General features: G+C 55.0%; 2 protein-coding genes across 3 annotated transcripts; one reads left to right on the plus strand and one right to left on the minus strand.

Moving 5' to 3' along the window:
- The first annotated feature begins 54 nt into the window (after window positions 1-54).
- Window positions 55-9,891, plus strand: Retsat (retinol saturase). The gene is made up of 11 exons (XM_047522735.1): window positions 55-365; window positions 1,887-2,069; window positions 2,329-2,570; window positions 3,404-3,605; window positions 3,967-4,164; window positions 5,020-5,139; window positions 7,774-7,912; window positions 8,224-8,333; window positions 8,431-8,597; window positions 8,788-8,947; window positions 9,103-9,891. Exons 1-11 carry the CDS (start codon window positions 188-190, stop codon window positions 9,237-9,239), a joined length of 1,836 nt encoding a protein of 611 aa, XP_047378691.1. The 5' UTR covers window positions 55-187; the 3' UTR covers window positions 9,240-9,891.
- Window positions 9,868-17,753, minus strand: Tgoln2 (trans-golgi network protein 2). 2 transcript variants are annotated; one of them, XM_047522743.1, is made up of 5 exons: window positions 17,659-17,753; window positions 17,255-17,483; window positions 16,528-17,212; window positions 15,019-15,102; window positions 9,868-13,003 (listed from the first exon to the last, which is right to left on the minus strand). In XM_047522743.1, the coding sequence occupies exons 1-5, from the start codon at window positions 17,702-17,704 to the stop codon at window positions 12,998-13,000; spliced, it is 1,050 nt and encodes a 349-aa protein (XP_047378699.1). In that variant the 5' UTR covers window positions 17,705-17,753; the 3' UTR covers window positions 9,868-12,997. The 2 variants fall into 2 exon arrangements, with proteins under 2 accessions (XP_047378699.1, XP_047378697.1); XM_047522741.1 differs by having other exon boundaries at window positions 16,528-17,483.
- Between the last annotated feature and the right edge of the window lie 2,529 nt (window positions 17,754-20,282).

The raw sequence follows: 20,282 nt of genomic DNA on the forward strand, positions 1-20,282 counted from the left end.
TCGGCCGCCAGCCGCACTTCCCGGCAGGCCGGGAGCTCGGCAGGTACGGGGGCCGGAAGTCCAATCCGAGCCCGGCGCCCGCTTCGCGTGGGCGTGGCCATAGCTGCCTCCACGCCCCCCCCGGACCCCGAGGACCGTGCGGCTGGTCAGAAAACTGCAACTCGGACCAGACGCGTCTGCAGGCAAGATGTGGCTCGCGCTGGTCCTGCTGCTGCTGCTGCTGCTGCTGCTCCTCGCGGGCATCCGCCGCGCCTACCTGGGGCAGTTCGCCGGGCGTTCCCCGAACCCTTTCTCGCAGGACGTCAGGCGGCCGCCCGCGCCCCTGGTGACCGACCGGGAGGCCAGGAAGAGGATCCTCAAGCAAGGTCAGCGGGACCAGCGGTCCGCGCAGCGCTCGAGGGCCTTGCCAGCTGGACTGGCCTCAGTTTCCCCGTGACAAAGTGCCGGGAAGACCTCCTTGCACGTGGGTCCCGTCGTAGGTGTGAGGTGATGACTTTGCACTTGCAAGCTCGGCGGTGCCAAGGGCTTGGCATAGCTGGCGCCTCCCTGCCCTGCAGCCTTTGCGGAAGCGGGACTTTCCCCATTGACTTTCTGACCCCAGCTTTCGCCCACAGAAACCTCTCCCCACTGCAAGAGGAAATGGCTTTGCCGGCCAAGGGATTGGATGGGGTAGGCATGGTCCCAGCTCATAGGACCTAGTCTGGATTCTAAACTTGGGAGAGGCTCAACAGGGCTCCTCAGCTCTAAGCCCGTTGCTCCAGTCGATAGGAAACTCAGGTGGGGTTGCCTGCAAGGTTAGAGAGAGTATTGCTGGAAAAATAAGCAAAAAACAAAACGAACGACCCCCCGCCTCCAAAGTATCCCATTGATCTCCAGCGGCCCTCTTGCTTGTAGATTTTTTTCCCTTGTGACCAGTCTCGCTACAGTCAGACGATACATTTTTTCTTTGTGTGTGTGTGTGTGGTAGTGGGGTTGAACTCAGGCTACACATGCTGGGTGAGTGCTCTGCAACTGTGCTACATCCCCAGCCCTTCCTACTTCGTGGCCTGGAACTTGTGTTCCTCCTGCCTTGACCTCTTGAGTAGCTGAGATTACAGGTGTGCACTGCCATGCCTGGCACTAGGAAGATTTTTAAAGACTAAATGTATATGGAAATACCCGTACAGCACCAGTTGTTCCTCTTAAGGTGTTCGCTCTCCTCCCCAGTGCAGGGGGTGGTGCTGTGATTTCTCAGAGTAGCAGCCTCTGGGCAGCTCAGTCCTGCCTGAGCCTCTGAATCAGTATCTGGAAGAACCACATGCACCCCAGCTGCTCTGGGGGCACTTGCAGACCCTACATCTTCCAAAGAAACCCAGCTTGTGTATGGCTGGTTCCTGAAGCTGCCAGCCTGCCCCCTAGCATTTCCCCATCCCCACTCCTTTTTCTTTAAATATATTTTTCAGTCGTTAATGGACATTTGTTTTCTTTTTTTATTTACATGCCGCGCTGAGAAGGGAACCCAGTGCCTCACACATGCTAGGCAAACGCTCTACCACTGAGCCACAACCCTGTTTTCTTTCCTGGCTCTTGCTCCCTCAGAAGGATCTACACTGAGGTTTACCCACCTGTACTGTTGTCCTCTTTCTCTCTTTGATCCTGTAGTTAACTGATGCCTACTTTTTTTCAAAGCTGTACCCATCCCCAGGTATGGAGTGGTCGTTGTTAAATTAGTTCAGACCAACACACATCACTGACTGGTCGTGAGCACCCCCTCCCAGCTGCAGTCAAGGGCTGCATGCTAAACCGCTCTGAGGTTTCTTCGGGGGGAGTCTTTGGTTTTTCCGTCTTTGCCATTTTCCTGCCCCTGCCTGAGAAGCGCACCCTCTTCCTCCTCCCTTCTGTTGCAGTTTTCTCGACGAGTCATGTGCCAGAGAACCTGGATGTGGTGGTGATTGGCAGTGGAATCGGGGGCCTGGCTGCAGCTGCGATTCTGGCTAAAGCTGGCAAGCGGGTCCTGGTCCTGGAGCAGCATACCAAGGCAGGGGGCTGCTGTCATACCTTTGGAAAAAAAGGCCTTGAGTTTGACACAGGTTAGGCTTGTGTGGAAAAGGGCGGGAGGAGCCATTGGGGGTCGCACATTCCTCTGTCCTGTGGCTGCCATCTTCTTTCTGGGCACCCCTTTCCTTGTCTGACAGCCATACCTGCTGATCTGGTCGTGTCTGCTCTGCCACCTCCCTGCAGGAAGGAGGGCAGCCCTCTGCACCATCTCTTCCACTTTACTTTCTTGTTCCCTTCCCAAGGTTCAGTTCCATTATCCCTGTGCCACCTTCTCTTCCCACCCCCCAACAGGGATCCATTACATTGGAAGCGTGCAGGAGGGCTCCATTGGCCGCTTTATCTTGGACCAGATTACTGAAGGGCAGCTGGATTGGGCTTCCCTGTCCTCGCCTTTTGACATAGTGGTTCTAGATAGGCCCAGTGGCCGAAAGGAGTTCCCCCTGTACAGCGGGAAGAAAGCATACATTCAAGGCCTCAAGGAGAAGTTTCCCCAGGAAAAAGATGCCATCGACAAGTACATGAAGCTGGTGAAGGTAACTTAGACTTGCTCAGGACCCCAGTTTATTCCCAAGACTGACCTTCCTCATTAGTAGAGGGCTGGGCAGAGGAATGGCTGGAGTGGGCAGGGCTCGGCAGCTGCCACTCCTGCTCTGGCCTCCGGAGGGCACTCTGCTCTGCTGACTATGCTGACTTCCAGGTGATAGCTCTCTGCTCCTTTTTATTTCTTCTGAGATGGGATTTCTGAAAAGGAATCTGACCAGGAAATTAATAAGTAGAGAAGACTCACCTGAGTGTGCAGGAAAGGAAATATTCAGAGTACAGAGTTTTGGTTTTTTTCCAAATTCAGGCTGGGTGCAGTGGTGCACACTTGTAACGCCAGCTGTGGTGTTGGGGGACAGAGGCAGGAGGATCCCCAGTTCAAGATCAGCCTGGGCAACTTAGCAAGTCCTGGCATTAATTCGTTTATTTATTTATACTGCATAGAGTCAGCCTACCACTGAGCTACGTCCACAGCCCTTTCTAGATTTCATTTTGAGATAGAGTCTTGCCAAGTTGCCCAGGCTGGCCTCGAACCTCCAATCCTCTCAGCTAAGCCTCTAGAGTTGCTGGGATTACAGGCACATGCCTTGCCAAGACCTTGTCTCAGAAAGCCTGGGGGTGCAGCTTAGTGACAGAGCGCCGCTGGGTTCAATCCCCAGCACCGCAAACAGCAAACACAGAAACAAATACACACTAAAATCCCAATTCAGCAGTGCTCACAGGGGTAGGTGTTGCTGGCCCTCGGCTGCTGGGAGGTGTCGGGAGAGACGTTCGGTTGCAGCTGCCCCAGAGCGGGGCCTGTTCCCACGCTCGGCTTCTTTCCCAGGTGGTAGCCGATGGAGTTGTTCATGCCATCTTGCTGAAATTTCTCCCGTTGCGCATGGCTCAGCTTCTCAGCAAGTGCAGGCTGCTGACTCGGTTCTTTCCGTTCCTGCATGCGTCCACCCGGAGCCTGACTGAGGTCCTGCAGCAGCTGGGGGCCTCTTCTGAGCTCCAGGCCGTGCTCAGCTACATCTTCCCCACCTACGGTGCATACTAGCTGCAGGCTCTGTGTCCCTGGACAGGGGCGTGGCCTCTTCATCTTCCTTCCCGACCCCGCCTGGCCGACAGACGGACCACAGTGGCCCTGGCCTCTGCAGCCTGTGGAGAAGTCTCTGGCTGATTTTTCTGTTGGCCACCACCAGGCTCCTGGCCTTGGTGACACGCTAGTTTGCAGGCTCAACCTTCCGACTGGCCCCAAGGTTGTCAGGCACTGGTGGGATGGAGATAGCTCTTCTGTGGCCCTTGCCCCTGGGAGCCTGGGGTCCTAGGATGGACTCGGTGGTGTGGAGTTCCCTTCTGAGTGGTCCTGGGTCCCTGCTCACTACCCTCCCTCCCCTCTTCCTGTAGGTGTGACCCCCAGCCACACCACCTTTTCCATGCACGCTCTGCTGGTCGACCACTACCTGCAAGGAGCCTTTTATCCCCGAGGGGGTTCCAGTGAGATCGCCTTTCATACCATCCCTGTGATTCAGCAAGCTGGGGGCGCTGTCCTCACAAAGGCCACTGTGCAGACCGTGTTGTTGGACTCAGCTGGGAAAGCCTGCGGTGAGCACCATGCTGTGGGCTTTGGGGTCCCTGTGGGCACAAGGTCCAGAGGAACCAACCCCGTGCAAGCTAAATTTAGAAAGGCTAAATCTGCTGCAGAGCAGTGGCGGGTGGCGTAGTGATGAGTCTGGGAATGAAAGGGTTACGTGGTCTCCAGAGAGCAGTTCGTAATTACTTACTCCGTAGATAAGAATATTTGTCCAGTGATCCGTGACCCCCTCCTTGATTGTGGGGCTGTGTCGTATTTTTCTTGGTAGTGCTGGGGATGGAGCCCAGGGCTTTGCACATGCTGTGCAAGCACTTGACCCCTGAGCTAGGTCCTTAGCCCAGGGCTGTATATTCTCTATTTTATTTACTTATTTTGAGATGGGATCTCAGTGTGTTGCTCTTTTGGGCTAAACTTGCCATCCTCCTGCCTCAGCCCCCCTGCAACCAGGACAACAGGTTGTCTGTCTGTACGCCTTCAGGGTTTGCTTAGTGATGGATGGAGTGAGCAACTTGTGCCTTTGGTAGGCTGCTGGAGGCCAGCAGGTGTCAGATATTGACTGTTTGTGAGCGTGGCAGAGATGCAGCTGGACACAGAAGGGACCAGATCACAGAAGGTCAAGGTGTCCTTAGAGAGTTTGGGTATAGGCCTCTGGCAGCAGCAGAGGAACCTGGGAGCCAGTGCGCTGTGGGGTGGAGGGAGCCAGGAGGGAGCCAGGAACGACTGTGGCAGAGGTGGGGTGCTTGTGGTCACCTCCCTGCTGGCCCTCCACAGGCTGGACCCCAGGTCTGAGGAGACGGGGTGCAGGCCAGGAGACCTGTGGAAGTCTTCCTGGTGCTCAGAGTCTCAGCCAGGCTCCTGTACTGCAGGTGTCAGTGTGAAGAAGGGACAAGAGCTGGTGAACATCTACTGCCCCACTGTGGTCTCCAGCGCGGGCCTGTTCAACACCTACGAGCACCTGCTGCCAGAGAGTGCCCGCTGTCTTCCAGGTAAGACCGCTCCGTGCGGCTGCCTCTCCCCCTGGACATTCTCAGCCTAGGTGACACCATCCCTCTGTCTTACCAGATAAAAACTCCGCGTCGCGCCCCAGTGACGGTGGTTAGGGAGGTGGCGGCCCTGACAGGTGGATCAGCCTCCTCCTGCTGCCCAGCTCGGAGCATCAGGAGCAAAAGCCAGGCTCTTAGTGCTCCTGTGGGCCTCACTGGAAGGGGCAGGAGCGTTGGTCAGCCACAGGGGACGTCGGGGCCAGTGAGGTGGGAAGTCACGTCGGGACAGTGTGTGACTTGAAGCTCTGGTGTGATGTGGGGAATGGAGGCTGCTGACCAGAGGGGACCAGTCACTCAGGAGGGAAGACAGGTCCGGACGAAGGCCTCTGGCTGGGGCAGGAGGTGGGAAGGACAGAGCAGCCCCGGATGTGGCTGGGATGGAGTCCGTGGCTGTCAGTGGTGTCTGGAGAGCAGTGAGGAGGGAGCTGTCCCCTCGAGGGAATGCCAGGGAGGCCCAGAAGCAAAGTCGTTTGGTAGAAAAGTGTGGTCCTGGGTTTTCTAGTGGGGCACGGGTGGGGCGAGGTGGCAGCTGTAACTGTCTCTAAGGTTTAAAATGGCACCTCAGTCAGCTTTGCGTCGCTGTGATAAAATACCTGGGATAATCAACTCAAAAAAGAAAGCGTGTTTTGCTTCACAGTTTCAGAGGTTTCAGTCTTGGTCACTTGGCTCTGTTGTTTTGGGGCCTGTGGTGGCAGTTTGCCACAGTGGGAGGTGTAGTGGAGGCCTGTCTGCCTCATGGGAACCAAAGAGAGAAAAGGCTGGACATGGTGGTGTACCCCTGTAATCCTAGTGACTTGGGAGGCTGAGGCAGGAGGATTGGAAGTTCAAGGCCAGCCACGGCAACTTAGCAAGTTCCTAAGTGACTTAATGAGACCCTGTCTCAAAACAAAAAATAAAAAGGGCTGTGGACGTTGTTCAGTGGTTAAGCACCCCTGGGTTCAATCCCCAGTACCAGAAAAACAGAGGCCCAATGTTTGCTTCAAAGACACACCAGGGAACTCAGCCTCCCTTTGGGCCCCACCTCCCAAAGGTCGAACCACCTCCCAGTAGCACTGCAGACTGGTGACCAAGCTTCACTATATGGCCTTTGGGGGACCCTTACCAAAACCACAGCAGCTGGGCAGCTGTCTAAGTCCTGGGCTGGGGACGTGGCTACGTGGCCCTGCTGCCAAAACCAAACCAAACCCAAAGCCACGTGGGTGGGGTCACCAGGCCGTGTCCGCAGAGAGGTGTCTCTCGGGGTGACTGAGTGGGGCATAGCAGAGACTGCCCAGGGCAGGGCAGCGGGCGGCCTGGCTGGATGCGCCAGCCTTGCCCCCTCCTCTCTCAGGAACCCTGCCCTGAGAAGCCGGCGCCCGCCTGGCCTGCTCCCCTCCAGGCTGGCAGCACCCCAGTCCCACTCTGGGCTTCGCCCCGTGCACACCCTGGCCCTGAGCAGTCCCAGCTCAGGCACCGTGGTCCCCAGGCAGTCCAGAGGCTCTCCAGGTGAGCCCCGCGTGTGCTGTTCCACAGAGGCAGTGTGAGGCTTGACCGAGACCCAGGAGCTGGGGGGCTCCTTCTTCCCAGCTCTTGGGGTGGGGCTGTTTTGGCCTGCCTCTCAGAGGGGAGCCGGATATCTGGTGGCCTCTGGGACCGGCAAGGCCAGCTGACCAGCAGTGGAAGAGGGAAGCCTGGCAGAGGAGCCTTTTTCCATCCACAGGCCGGGGACACGGGGGTGGTCGAGGGACGGATCTGGGGAGAGAGGCCATTCTGAGGGGCTTCTGGAGACCAGGGGTTTCTCCCGGCGCCTGCCTGTGCCCCGCCTGGATGTAGGACCTGGGTGGGAGCCGCTGTGGAAGCCCACGTTCTGTCACCGTGCGCCCCAGGGCTGGGGCTCTGCCGTCGTCGTTGATGCTTCCCTGTGCCCCCAGCCCTCAGCGAGTGGTCCCTCGTACCGTCCTGCAGAAAGCCTCTTCCAAGCGACGGGCCTCCTGTGACCGCTGTGTGCCCAGGGCCTGCGCCGCAGGGCCCAGTACGTTTCAGGGCATCCGCGGTCCTCGTTCAGTGGGGGCAGCAGAGCGGCTGGAGGTGGCGGCTGGAGGGGGCGGGAGGCGGACGAGATCATGGGCGTTTTCTAAGAGCTGGTCTGGGGTCCTCTGCCGGGGACCTTCGGGCGCTGCTCTGCAGGTGCTGTGCCCTCCGCCGGCCGTGGAGCGTTGAGCCGTGCTGGCTGGCCTCCGGCACACGCACGGCCACGCTGACGACGAGCTCGGAAGGAACGACAGCCGTGTAAATGCTGAGACAAGGCCACGGCAGACCTGCCCACCTGGTCTTCACCTTGTCATCTGCTCCTCACGTAGGCCTCAAGGGGTGATGGAGCAGGTAGCCAGCTGCTCTGCAGGTGCTGCCCGCCAGGGGCAGCCCAGGGCTGGGCATCACCTGTGCAGAGCTGGATCAGGCTCCGTGTGGCGGGCGGGAGACAGACGAGCGGGCAGAAGGCCTGGCCCTCCTAGCTGGCCGCTGAGGACCAGCTGCAGACGTCCGGAGCAGGGCCTGGGTCTGCCCGCAGCTCCACCGGCCTGCCTCACCGTCCGGCAGGTGTGAAGCAGCAGCTGCAGATGGTGCGGCCGGGCCTGGCCACGTTCTCTGTCTTCATCGGCCTGAGAGGAACCAAGCAGGACTTGGGTCTGCAGTCCACCAACTACTACGTTTATTTTGACACCGACATGGATGACGCGTAAGCGGGTGTGCTTGGGCACAGGTGCTGGTGCGGCTGTCCGCCACGGGACCCTGTGTGCAGTGCGGGGCAGGTGTCGGCTGGCGTGGGGACCCTGTGTGCAGTGCGGGGCAGGTGTCGGCTGGCGTGGGGACCCTGTGTGCAGTGCGGGGCAGGTGTCGGCTGTCCGCCACGGGACCCTGTGTGCAGTGCGGGGCAGGTGTCGGCTGGCCTCAACCCTCGGGGCCTCCTGCCTGGACACTGGGGTAAGCAGTCGGGGCCGGGACCCCGGAAGGGTTCACAGGGCACCACATCTGGCCACGTCCCCACAGGATGCAGCGCTACCTCTCCGCGCCCAGGGAGAAGGCCGTGCAGCTCATCCCCCTGTTCTTCATCACTTCCCCTTCAAGCAAGGACCCCACCTGGCCGGCCCGCTTCCCAGGTGGGGCTGGGCGGTGAAGCTGCCTGGGCCAGCGGTGGGCAGGGCTGCACAGCAGTGGGCAGGGCTGCACAGCAGTGACCCTGCTCTGCGTCCCCAGACAGGTCCACTATGATCGTGCTGTTACCCACTGCCTACGAGTGGTTCGAGGAGTGGCAGGAGGAGCCGCAGGGGAAGCGCGGCCGGGACTACGAGGCCTTCAAAAGCTCCTTCGTGGAAGCTGCTGTGTCTGCGGCCCTGCAGCTGTTCCCACAGCTGGAGGGGAAGGTGAGCGGGCGTGCAGGTGGGGGAGACCCTGGCCCTGCAGCTGTTCCCTAGGCTGGAGGGGAAGGTGGGCGGGTGTGCGAGTGAGGACAGACCCTGGGTGTCCCTGCCCTGTGCTGGGGTGGGGCCCTCGTCCGGGAGGCAGAACCGGGTCTTCGGAGCTGCCCTGAACCTTGCCTGCCTGCTGCCTTAGGTGGAGAGCGCCACGGGAGGGTCCCCGCTGACCAATCAGTTCTTCCTGGCTGCCCCCCGAGGGGCCACCTACGGGGCTGACCATGATCTGGGCCGCCTGCATCCTCACGTGGTGGCCTCCCTCAGGGCCCAGAGCCCCATCCCCAACCTCTACCTGACAGGTATACTGCCCATTCTGCCAGGATCTGTGACCTTGGGCCTCCCTGGCACCCAAAGTCCTGCAGTGGGACTGACTGAGGGGGCTGTGACCCTGAGCCCTGTGCCCTCCTGCTCCCCACGTGGGTGGACACTCACGGCCTGTGCTCTTGCCTCCCAGGCCAGGACATCTTCACCTGCGGGCTGATGGGGGCCCTGCAGGGCGCCCTGCTGTGCAGCAGTGCCATCCTGAAGCGGAACTTGTACTTGGACCTCAAGGACCTCCGCTCGAGGGTGCGGGCCCAGAAGAGGAAGTAGCTCCTCGGGGCACCCTGACTCACCCGTCGTGCCTCTACTGCATTTATTTCTGGCACATAGAAAGCACTGATTGTTCTGATTTCTGGACGAGGTCTCCAGTGGGAGCTCTTCCTGGGGGCAGGTGGTGGTCTTCCTTACCTTGAAAATGCCTTTCCTCCTAACTGGTCCTGCTGCCCCTGTGGGCAGCCTTGAGGCTACATCTCCAGGGTGTGTATTCCCACTCCTGTGTTTTGATTCAACCCAGTGAGATGTCCTGGGGATGGGACTCAGGTCTGAACACATATTTCCTGTGGTGCTGGTGATGGAACTCAGGGCCGGGTACGCGCTCTGCCCCCGAGCTACACCCCAGGCCACAAAATGCATTCCTGTTTCACATATGCCTTATATACAGACCATGAGTATTTTATAAACAAAATTTTTGCACTTCGACTTGTCACGTGAGGTCACAGTGGCACTCAGAGAGCTTTGTAAAATTCAAGAGTTCTTGATTTCAGTCAGGAATGCTCAGCCAGCATGAAGGACAGACAGGGAGATGATTAATGGTCAAAGGTTAAGAAAAATAACCTTTTCACTTACTACCTGAAGTACCAAGGGCCTTGTTTTAGTACATTTTGATACAGAATTAATAAATTCAATGATTTCATTGCTTTGATATCTGAAATTTATTTTGGTTTCCATTCAGTGACAAAATCACATTGAGATGGCATTTATAGAAGCTCATTAAACATGTACTGAAAAATATCATTAGACCAAATAAGTTTTAAAAAAATAAAATTATATGATTAAGTTACAAAGAACTGAAAATATAAAACAATGCTAAACCATGACAACCCAGTCATTGGGCAAACAAAGAAGGGAAACAATCTCAACAGTTGATCATGTACTTAACCCGCTAGTTTATGAACTAAAGACGCCTATTGGAGCGTGAGGGGCTGGCTCTGCAGGCAGCTTCGAGTGCTGTGCAGCTCACAGCTGGGCCCGTCCCAGAGGGGTTTCTGAGTGGGAATGTTCAGGAAGCCCACATCTGACTTGGGAGCCAGCGGAGGGGAGCCGCGCCAGCTCTGGGTGAAGCCTCAACGTCTCGCCACTGAGCCTGCTCCAGCAAGGCAGTGCCTGGGGCGAGCTTCCTGCAAGGGCTTCAGGCTGTGTGCATGCCCAGGTGCCCACATGCAGGACCACGTGACAGGAACTGGCATGGAAAAGACGCAAGCATTACCACGGGGAATTCTGGAGGCAGAGCCCTATCACCCAGTGTTTCATTAAAAGCCATCACAGAGAAACTTGTCAGTATGCATAGCTACGCGACAGGTCTTTTCAAACTGTCCACGACTGCAGCCCCTTCCTCCTAATGCAGAGGCACCTCTTGTGGCTCCACCCCACCCCCTGGCTTGAGATGCCTCAACAGCTTGCCCCCAACCACACAAACTCAGAAAATATGCTGCCAATATCCACCTGCAGAAAGACAGCCATGGTGAAAAGTGAACTTAAACCCCATCGTGTTCCTTGGTACCCTTGTCATGGAGACAGCTGCTGCCAACCTTCTTCCTGCTCCAACCTTTCTTCCTGCTCTCCTCTTTAAGTCGACATGTCCAGGTCACTGCCACCAGCAGCCAGAAAGCTGTGCAAGCCCTCATCTGTCACAACCAGGTGGCAAGAAGAAAGAAACATCTCTGGAAGAAGTAACTGAACTACCAAGTCCCCAGCAATGTCACTGTGCTAGGCAAAAGCTACAGGGTCGAGGGCAGTCTTTCCAGATCAGAGATTAGGGTAGAATCAAGAAGCAACTGCACAGGGCAGGCAGTCAGACAAGGGAAACTTGGGTTGGGTCTTGATTGGGAGGTTTCGGAAAGGGAGAAAACCTTACCAAGTAACAAAGATGGGAAGCTGGGGGGGCACGCTAAGAACAAAGGCACAGAGGCAGAGGTGGGAGCTTTGGCCTGTATGAGAGGTGCAGGAAGGAAGGTGTCACTACACAGAGTCCTCGATACCAGTCCACAACCTGATTCTCTAAGCCACGAGAAGTCCAGACAGAGCCTCAGACTGGGCCAGAATCCTGGGGAGATTGATGTTTCCAGGACTCTCTAAGATGGACAGAACCAACTGAGGTGGTTCATGGGGAGTCAGCAGAGGGAAGTGAAGTGGGTGGGGGTGTGGACGGGGGAGCAAGGAGAACGGAAAGAAGTCAGCTGGAGATTTAAAACCAGGAAACGAGAAAAACGTAGGTTTGTGATGTGGAGTTCAGACGACTGGAAGAAAGGGCAGCGGAGAGGCCGCGTGACGGGGAGGAGAGTCCGCTTCAGCGACAACCTGGCCGTACTCGTCACACACAGCATGACTGGTCAAGGGCAAGGACGGGTGGAGAAGACGGGGAGGCTGTCAGAGGCCTGGCTGAGGGTCTCATCCCCACAGCAAGGACGAGGACAGCATCGGACGTGAAGAAAGGGCATGCCACCATGCCTGCCAGCAGCACTGACCTCAAGAACAGGACTGAGCTCTGAGGATGAGTCCAGTGCATCCAGTGGCCCTAACAGGAGGACAGGGACTAATGTGGGTTTGTGAAAGTCACAGAGGATGGGTGGTAGGGAGAAGGATGCTCAGAGGAAGCAACGTGCAGATGGCACAAGCCAGCCACGGGGAGCAGGAGGGGAGGGGGTCAGCAGGCAGCACCAGCCAGGGTCTCAGGAACCCAGGAGCCTGAGACTCCCCATGCTGGGCAAGGTGACACAGGACCTGTGCACAAGCAGCAACGTGGAAGGTACTGACCGACTCGCCACAGCATGGAGCCCACCACGCCTCCCTCCTAACACGGTCTTTGTGTGGCCCTGAGAGCTGAGATCCGACTCTCCTCAGGATCTGGACAACAGGGCAAGACTAGAGAAGATTAAAAACCCAAAGAGCGCCATTCAGGATACTACCCTGCTGCCCCAGGGGAACAGGTTCCTGACAGGGGAGCAGGGAAAACTTTACCAGCTGTCACTGGCATCTTAACAGAGATAAAAGTAATGGTCAGAGTGGTTTTTTATAAATAGAAACCTATTTTGTCTATTTTGGGCAACAAGAGCAAAACAGGGTTGGTGGGAGACCTGTTCCACAAAAGGTTTTTGAAAGAAGTGCAGAGGAAACCCTTCTGCATTTCCATGTGTGAAGCCTGGACTGCCCTTTTCAAGAAGCTCCAACTGAGTGGCTGGATCAAAGGACATCCTGTTTCAATGATGATTACTACTTATGAAAAATGATGGAAAGAGGCTTTACTTCCAGAAACCCCAGTCCAGCTCTGTGTTCAGTACGACCAAACACAAGGTGATCCGCTGCCTCAAGTAATAAGAAATACCAGAACAACGTGGGGGCTCATGCTGGATGGGTCAGACTCTCAGGCAAAAGCACTTCTTCAGTCTGCTGTTTGGTTTGCTAAAGCCTTTGAAGAGAACCGTGTGCCCTGCGCCCTCTGCCGGTCAGCATCTCGCCATCTTCTACATCTTTGTAGGGGACGTCCCTGCCCCAGGAGGTGTAGTAGAAAAGCCCTCCTCGTGCAGGCTTCCTAAGTCTGAGGGCAGAGCCACGGCCAGGGCCGCGGCGTGCAGGCCTGGCCCCGTTCCCACAGGCGCCTCCACTCACACTCCGAGGAAAGGACAATGGAACAGGCAGCACAAGGGTCACAAGCACACGCCCCAGCGTCTCCTAGGCCACGGTGCTTTCTCCTCATTTCTCTTGATTCAGAAACAGATCAGCAGGGAGGACGAGGGTGTGGCAGGCAGAAATCAGAGCTGAAACAGAGCAACACAGTCCACTGCTGAAGTTCACAGTCTTCCAGAGGAACGTCACATGGCTAAGATTTATAGGGGGCTGGGCCGGGGCTCAGTGGTAGTGTGCTTGCCCAGCACGTGTGGGGCCCTGGGTTCAATCCTCGGCACCACATAAAAATAAAATAAAGGTATTGTGTCCACCCACAACTAAAAAAAAAAAAAAAAAAAAAACATTAAAAAAAGATTTATAGGGCTACTGTCATGTATAACTTATTAGAACAAATTAAAAAGAAAGATTTATAGGGGTGGCTTCACTTTGGGGAAAAAATTAAAAATTAACTAAGACAAATGGATCCAGCACCATACAAATAACAATTAAAAATAAGAGCACATCAAATGATCTGTTTCTTTGGTAATGGGGACTGAACCCAGGGGGGCTTACCCACTGAGCTACATCCCTAGTCCTTTTTAATTTTTTTAGTTTTTAGTTTTAGGAGACAGCCATTAAGTTGCTGAAGCTCTTGCTAAGTTGATGAGGCTGTCCTCGAACTTATGATCCTCCTGTCTTAGCCTCCTGAGTTGCTGGGATTACAGGTATGCAACACTGCACTGGGCTACATTGATGAATTTTTTTAAGTATTATTTTTATACACATTTTTAGTTTTTGATGGACCTTTATTTTTATTCATTTATTTATATGTGGGGCTGAGAATCGAATCCAGTGCCTCACACAAGCTAAGCAGGTGCTTCACCACTGAGCCACAACCCCAGTCCAACACTGGTGAGTTTTAAAGTTGGTCTGAAATAAAACATGAACTAGGATACACTTGAGGAAGGGAATCTGGGAACCCTGGCTTCTGCTTACACTCTTCTGCACTGTTTTGAGTTATTCACGTGTATTTTTGTGTGTTTGCTTCGGTACTAGGGATGGAACTAGCGTGCTCTACCACTGAGCTATATATCCCCAGCCTTTTTTAATTCTATTTTTTATTTTTGAGATAGGGCCTTGCTAAGTTGCTGAGGCTGGCCTCAACTTGGGCTCCTGCTGCCCCTGCCTCTGGTGTTGCTGGGCTGACAGGCATGCACCATGGTGCCCACCATATCTACATTTTTTCTAACCAGAAGAGTTACAATGAAGGAGGAAAAATTCTTATACCAAATATCAGGGAAAGCAGGAGGTCGGAGCTGAGGAAGCTGACCCAAGATGCCTGCTGGCAGAGACATTGTAAGCGGAATGATTTCTCTGTAGCTGGTACAAGGAGTACGAGTAAACTGTGCTCCCTGAAGGAAACACGGGAACACTGTGGAGCGGGGTCACGCCTCCTCCGCCACTGCCTCCATGCTGCTGAGGAGTGGGCAGGAAGGACGCCTGCTGGCATCTGGCTAGCCGGCTACCTCTGGAGCACCTGATCAGCTCTTAAACTTTGGGATGGAGGACTGTTCTCCCTGGAGGAGGTAGATGGCTGTGCTCAGGAGGGTCAGCCCACAGTGCTGAGTGTGGGGCTGTGCCAGGGATCTGAAGGCCTATGTGGTTCTGGGCTCATTCGTTTTCAGGAAGTGTAGTCTAGTAGTCTAGTACTTGCCACCCACAGTGTGGCTCCAGCAGCATTTGGTGTCCCTAAGAACTCCCAGAAATGTACACAGTTCGGCTCCACCCCATACTAAGTGAATAGGTTTTGCTTTTTAACCACAATTCCCAAGGTGAGTCGCATGCCTGCTGCAAGTGTGAAGAGCTGCTATAGTGCACCAAGCTCAGGCCTGGGCATCTAGGGAGCTGCTTCGGTCCTCATGTCACCACTATCTTGGAGAGGAAATGTTTCTGCACAGGTTAGCTCTCTTATCTGTCAAAGAAGCTGTGGCAGAGGACAGAAAGGCTTCTTCCTGCTGACTTTGTAGATAGTGCACAGTATGTGGAGGTCGGGGGAATGGCAGTAGTATCCCCAGAATCAGCTGCCACCGCCAGTCAAACACAAATCAACTGCTGAGCCCCCTCAGGTGGCATGTCCCTTCCACAGACCTGGCTCCCCGTTCCTTACCTTAAGATTCAAACGCTGGTAGTCACTGGCCTTTGGTCGCCGAGTTACTTTGGATCTTTTTCCCTCCAAAGCAAAAGCAATAATCTGGGGAAAGCAAAGGAAAAGTGATTAACAGATGGCTCTGTAATGACATATTCCAGTCCCTGAAATCAGAGGCAGTCAGTCACGTGGTAGCACATTTGCTAATCACTGCACTATGCAAAGAGAAGCATACCCACAAAGAGGCCTATTTGAACTACAGTGATTTGAGGAGGGGTGGGGGTGGTGTATGCTGGGATGGAGACCAGCCCAGGGCCTAGGGCATGCTAGGCAAGTGCTCTGTCAGGCTGGGAGTGCAGTAGTTGGAGAGTGCTTGCCCAGCATATAGCAAGAAACCCTGGGTTGAAGCTCTAGTGCCTCAAAACAAAACAAAAAACTTAAAAAGAAGGATGAGGCCTAATTACATCAGAATTCTTTATACTGCTTAATAGGAAATGACAAGATGGAATAAGATTGCTCTGAGCTCTAGCTTGTAGGACCTGCATGATTAAATCTTGGGTACTCAAAGACCTGTTCAGTCCTGCCCTGAGAGCTCTGGGATAGGTCATTCCTTTATTACTATTATTTCTTAAATTCTGAGACAAGGTCTATGTTGCCACGATGGCCTGGAATCCTCCTGCCTCAGCCTCCCTGGTAGCTGGGATTGCAGGCGTGTGCTACCTTAATCAAATCTTTGTTTTCTCTATGAAGTCATTATCAGTAATTATTTCTCATCTACAAATATTCTCTTCCACCCACACTTTGCTTCTTCAACAATCACACTCTTATACTAACACTCTCGTTATGAAGACTCATATGTAGAATAAGAAATGTATACTTTTACTAGTGGTTTTCTCTCATTCTTTAATGCCATAGACCTGATGGCCATCATGAATTGAATTCTCCAATTTTAACCAGGTTACTGAAACTATCTTCTAAATTCTCAGGGTTCAACAGGAAACACAATCACTTTGTTATTAGAGTGACTGCTGAGGGATATAGGTACCTTTCACGCTGGTGCTAATGAAGAAATAAAAGATGTTTTTATCTGTAATTTTCAGAATTTCTTCTAATTATCAGTGCAAAAGAGTCCTGGGCTCTAGCTATTGATACCAGAGTGTAGCTCAATCTGTTCTTGTATCTACCATAGATGGGAGACAGAATGGGAAAGAAACTAGAAATGATATATTGTCTTAGGCATGGGAGAGTGAAGAGCTCTGCCTCAGTTAGGTCTCCTGTGGCTGTGAAGCATCTAAAGTCAAGGTCATGGGAGGAGGTCCCACTTATGTCATAAAATCTTGTCCTAACTTGGCACCGAATGCAGCAGGACTCGGGGGAAACAGGTCACATGACTTACAAGAACAAGGAATCCTGCCAGGATCTGAGGAAAAGCTGCAGTTTGTCTTAAAATCCCCAGTGCTCACAGGCAGATAAGCCATGGAGACCTGTGGGTACACCAGCAACTCCCCTCCCAGGCAGCACCAGGCTTACCTTTCGCTTATTGTGGTAGGCAATATAGAGGACAGCCACGAGAATGGCCGCAGTGACCAGGTATGCAAAGAAGTGGCTGCTCTCTGCACTGGCACTTCCAGAATTGTCTTTATAAAGGTCATCCTTCTCACTATTCATGGAATCCAAAAGAGTCCCTTCACGGTTCTCATTGGAGGCAGGGCTGGACATCTTTTTCTCTTCTTCAGCTGGTGAGCCCTCTTCAGGCCCTGTGTCACCTTCTTCAGCCTCCTTGGGCTCTGCATCTTCAGCAGGTTCTGAAGACTCATCTTCTCCCTCCTGCTGGGGAGAAGAGAGGTCCGAGTCCACTGTCACTCTCTCCCCAGCTTTAGTTTTGGAAGTTTGCAGAGAGGGGTGATCTTTTCCAGGCGGCTGGGTTTTATCAGTCTTGGGGGTCTCCTGGTTACCTGACGAGGGACTGGCGCCTCCTTTCAGGGGGCCCTGCTCCTGTTCCGATCCGCTGGCTCCTCCATTCGGGGGGCCCTGCCCCTGTTCCGATCCGCTGGTGACTCCTTTCGGGGGGCCCTGCTCCTGTTCCGACCCGCTGGTGACCCCTTTCGGGGGGCCCTGGCTCGGTTCCGACCCGTTGGCACCTCCTTTAGGGGAGCCCTGCCCCTGTTCCGACCCGCTGGTGACTCCTTTAGGGGGACCCTGCCCCTGTTCCGACCCGCTGGTGACTCCTTTAGGGGGACCCTGCCCCTGTTCCGACCCGCTGGTGACTCCTTTCGGGGGGCCCTGCCCCTGTTCCGACGCGCTGGTCCCGCCGATGCTGGAAGGCCGGTCGGGGGGCGGCTTCTGCGGCGAGGACGGCCGGCTCTCCAGGGGCCTGCTGGTCCCTCTCTCTGTAGAAGACTGGCCTGGGGTGGCTCCCTTCTCCTGCACGGGGATCAGCCCATGCGAACTCGCGGCGTCCGGCCCCGAGGCGAGCGGCGTGGGGCCTGAAAGAGAAAACCAGTGAGCCCAGCAGGCCGGGCGGGAGGCAGGGGCCCGGGGCCGCGAGGCCGGGGCCCGGCGGGCGGAGCGGGGCGGGCGGGGGAGAGGCGAGGCCGGCGGCCCCCGGCCGACATGCAGGTAGGGAGCCTGGGGCGAGGATGGGATGGGCAGGGGTCTCACCCGCCGCGGCGACATTCAGCAGGAGACACGCAACCAGGAACCGCATCCTGCACAAACTGCGCTTCCGTTTTCTACAGCTCTCGCGAGAGCTGCGCGCCGAGCTCCAAACTCGTAGCCCCGCCTCTTCCTGCGCACGCCTCCCTGCGTCGCGCGGCCCCGCCCCTTCCGCGCGGCCCCGCGGCCCCGCCCCCCCGGTCCCGCTCGGCCCTTCGTGGCTGACGCTGGCCCGGCCTCGGCTCCGAGTTCTTGTCTCGCCGTTCGGGGCTGCACACGCGCCGTTGCCTGCTCTTCCCTCCGCGGCAGCCGCAGCAGGGCGGCGCCGGCCGTGGTCCGGGGACTCGAGGCCGCCGGCCGCCGCCACTCGCAGCAGCCTGGGCGTCCAAGGCCTCCCAGCATCTTTGCTGAAAAGCGCATCCTTTCCCGATCGGATACGTCTAGTAGAAAAGAGCCTTCCTCCTCCCCTTCTGCCGTAGTCGTTCCTAGCGTTTTGAGTGTTTTCTGCTCTGCAAACAATTAATGTTTTTGATTAGGTAACAAATAAAAACATGGCTCAAAATCAAAGCAAAAAGGGCTCAAAAATCAAAGCAGCAGGATTTTCAAAGAAATATACATTAGAAAATTCTGGCTCTCTACTCATCTATCGGTTACCATGTAGTTATTTTCTTTCTTATTTGGTGTTTTCTCTTTTTTCTAGGCATGTCCATTTCCTCCCCACGTTGGAGTCATCAAGTAAATAGTTTTGTATTCCTTTGTATACAGGTATCGTGATGTTTAAACATTGTGTGCGTTTGTGAACAGTGAACGTTTGTGAACATTTTATGAACGTTTGCCAGGCTAGGCACTTTGAGACAGTGATTTAAAAAATGATAGGTTTGGGCTAGGGATCTAGCTCAGTGATCAAGCCTTTTCTAGTATTGCAAAAGCACTGATTGGATCCCCAGCACTGCTAAAAATAGCTTTTAGGGGACCTTGATGTCACCCAGTTACTCAGAAGGATGAGGCAGGAGGATGGCTTGAGCCTAGGAGTTGGGCAAGATAGTGAAACCCTACCTCAATAATAAATTATTAAATAAGAGTGACAGGTTTTAACTTCATGGAGTGTGTGATCTAGTAGTCCACATGAATAAACAAATGTGTGTGCATGCATTCCAAGAACTGCCAGGAAGGAAAGAGTGGGAAGTAGGGATCCATTAAGGAGGGGAATCTTGGAGCCCGGGGTTGCAGGTTGTAGATAGGTCCCAGGTGAGGCTGAAGGGAAGACAGGTGTTACAGCACATGCAATGGCCTGCAGGTGGGTGGGAACCTGGGATTTTTGTGGAAGTCTGAAGACCAGACTTGTCAAAGAGCAGCAAGGGGAACTATAGGGAATGAGGCTGGGGCACCCTCAAACGTGTATGTGCGTGTGTGCCCACAGGCAGTGAAGTTCGCAGTTTAGTGGCCTCGCACCTGTTTGGAGTGTTTTACTTCCTCCTCCTAGAGGTAGGGCCTAGTCATCCTGCACAGCTTCTAGTTTCCCGCCTCACCCCAGGTCCTCAATGTGGCCCATCCTGAAATCTGCCCTACGCAGCAGCTTCCTGACAAACATTTCCCTGTAGAAGTTCAGGTAATAGGGACAGTTCAACAGATCTGAGTCTGACTGGCCAGTCTGCTTGGGCGTGACAGCCATCAGGGTGAGAGTTCACAGCACGGTGGTGTGACTCAGAAGGGCGTCCAGCTCAGCCACCTGCCCCTGACCCACACCATGCTCCTGCTGCCCAGGCACCTCAGAGCCGCCTCAGTTGGTGTGACTGCCCAGCTCCGAGCGTATTCCTGCTCTCAGTCCCCCCGCCAGCACTGGCCACGGGAGACCCAAGGCCCCCTGCCAGAACTGGCCGGGGAGACCCATGTAGGCAACACGCTCGGCCCCAGGGAGCCCTCCGCCTGCGGTCCTTCGACTTCTCTCTTGCTCCTGGCCCAGGCTGAGCCAAGTGTCCCAATGGCTGGCCTTTTCCTGTGGGCTCTGCTGCCCTCTTCCCTGATCCATGAAGCGCACACTGCTTCTAGCACTGTCTTGTCTGCTGCTCCGTCATTCCCGACCTAATTCCTTTTAGGGTTGGGCTGTTCTGGAGATTGGCTGTTGTGGTGGAGACGGGCACAGGCCAGAACAGAGCCACAGGGCATCTGCCGGTATAAACCCGATTCCCATGAGAGGGCCTCTTGGTCACTGGTGGGCACCTAGGCATCAGACCACCTGCAGGGCAAAGTATGCTGTGAAAGACATGCTGCCCACACCCACGACCCTGCCCCGGAGCCCCCTCAGCACAGGGCCAGTTCACAGTAGCTCTTCTGAGAGACACCACAGGGCAAATTAGCCCACGGCGCGACGAGGATGACTTTTAAAGGGTATAGGGCTTCTTTTTGGGGTGATTAAAATGTTCTAAAATATTCCACACTGAACATACTAAAAACCATCAAAACTGTCTTTTTTTTCCTTGTGACGCTGGGGCTTGAACCCAGGGCCTCTGTGTGCTAGGCAAGTGCTCTGCCCTGAGTCACACCCCAGCCCTGTTCGCTATTTTAAATTGGCGAATTGTAACTTTAGATAAATGAATCAGGTCTCAATAAAGCTGTTCCCCCAAATATTA

The sequence above is a fragment of the Sciurus carolinensis genome, chromosome 13, assembly GCF_902686445.1.
Source record: "Sciurus carolinensis chromosome 13, mSciCar1.2, whole genome shotgun sequence".
Lineage (NCBI taxonomy): Eukaryota > Metazoa > Chordata > Mammalia > Rodentia > Sciuridae > Sciurus > Sciurus carolinensis.

Excerpts from the sequence above, each read along its gene's own strand:
- Tgoln2 (XM_047522741.1), bottom strand. The coding sequence starts at position 17,704 with ATGCGGTTCCTGGTTGCGTGTCTCCTGCTGAATGTCGCCGCGGCGG. Across the intron at positions 17,484-17,658 it reads GCTGAATGTCGCCGCGGCGG|GCCCCACGCCGCTCGCCTCG; the intron begins GTGAGACCCCTG and ends TTTCTCTTTCAG. Across the intron at positions 15,103-16,527 it reads CCTACCACAATAAGCGAAAG|ATTATTGCTTTTGCTTTGGA; the intron begins GTAAGCCTGGTG and ends TGCTTTCCCCAG.
- Retsat (XM_047522735.1), top strand. The coding sequence starts at position 188 with ATGTGGCTCGCGCTGGTCCTGCTGCTGCTGCTGCTGCTGCTGCTCCTC. Across the intron at positions 3,606-3,966 it reads CTACATCTTCCCCACCTACG|GTGTGACCCCCAGCCACACC; the intron begins GTGCATACTAGC and ends CTCTTCCTGTAG. Across the intron at positions 4,165-5,019 it reads CTCAGCTGGGAAAGCCTGCG|GTGTCAGTGTGAAGAAGGGA; the intron begins GTGAGCACCATG and ends CCTGTACTGCAG.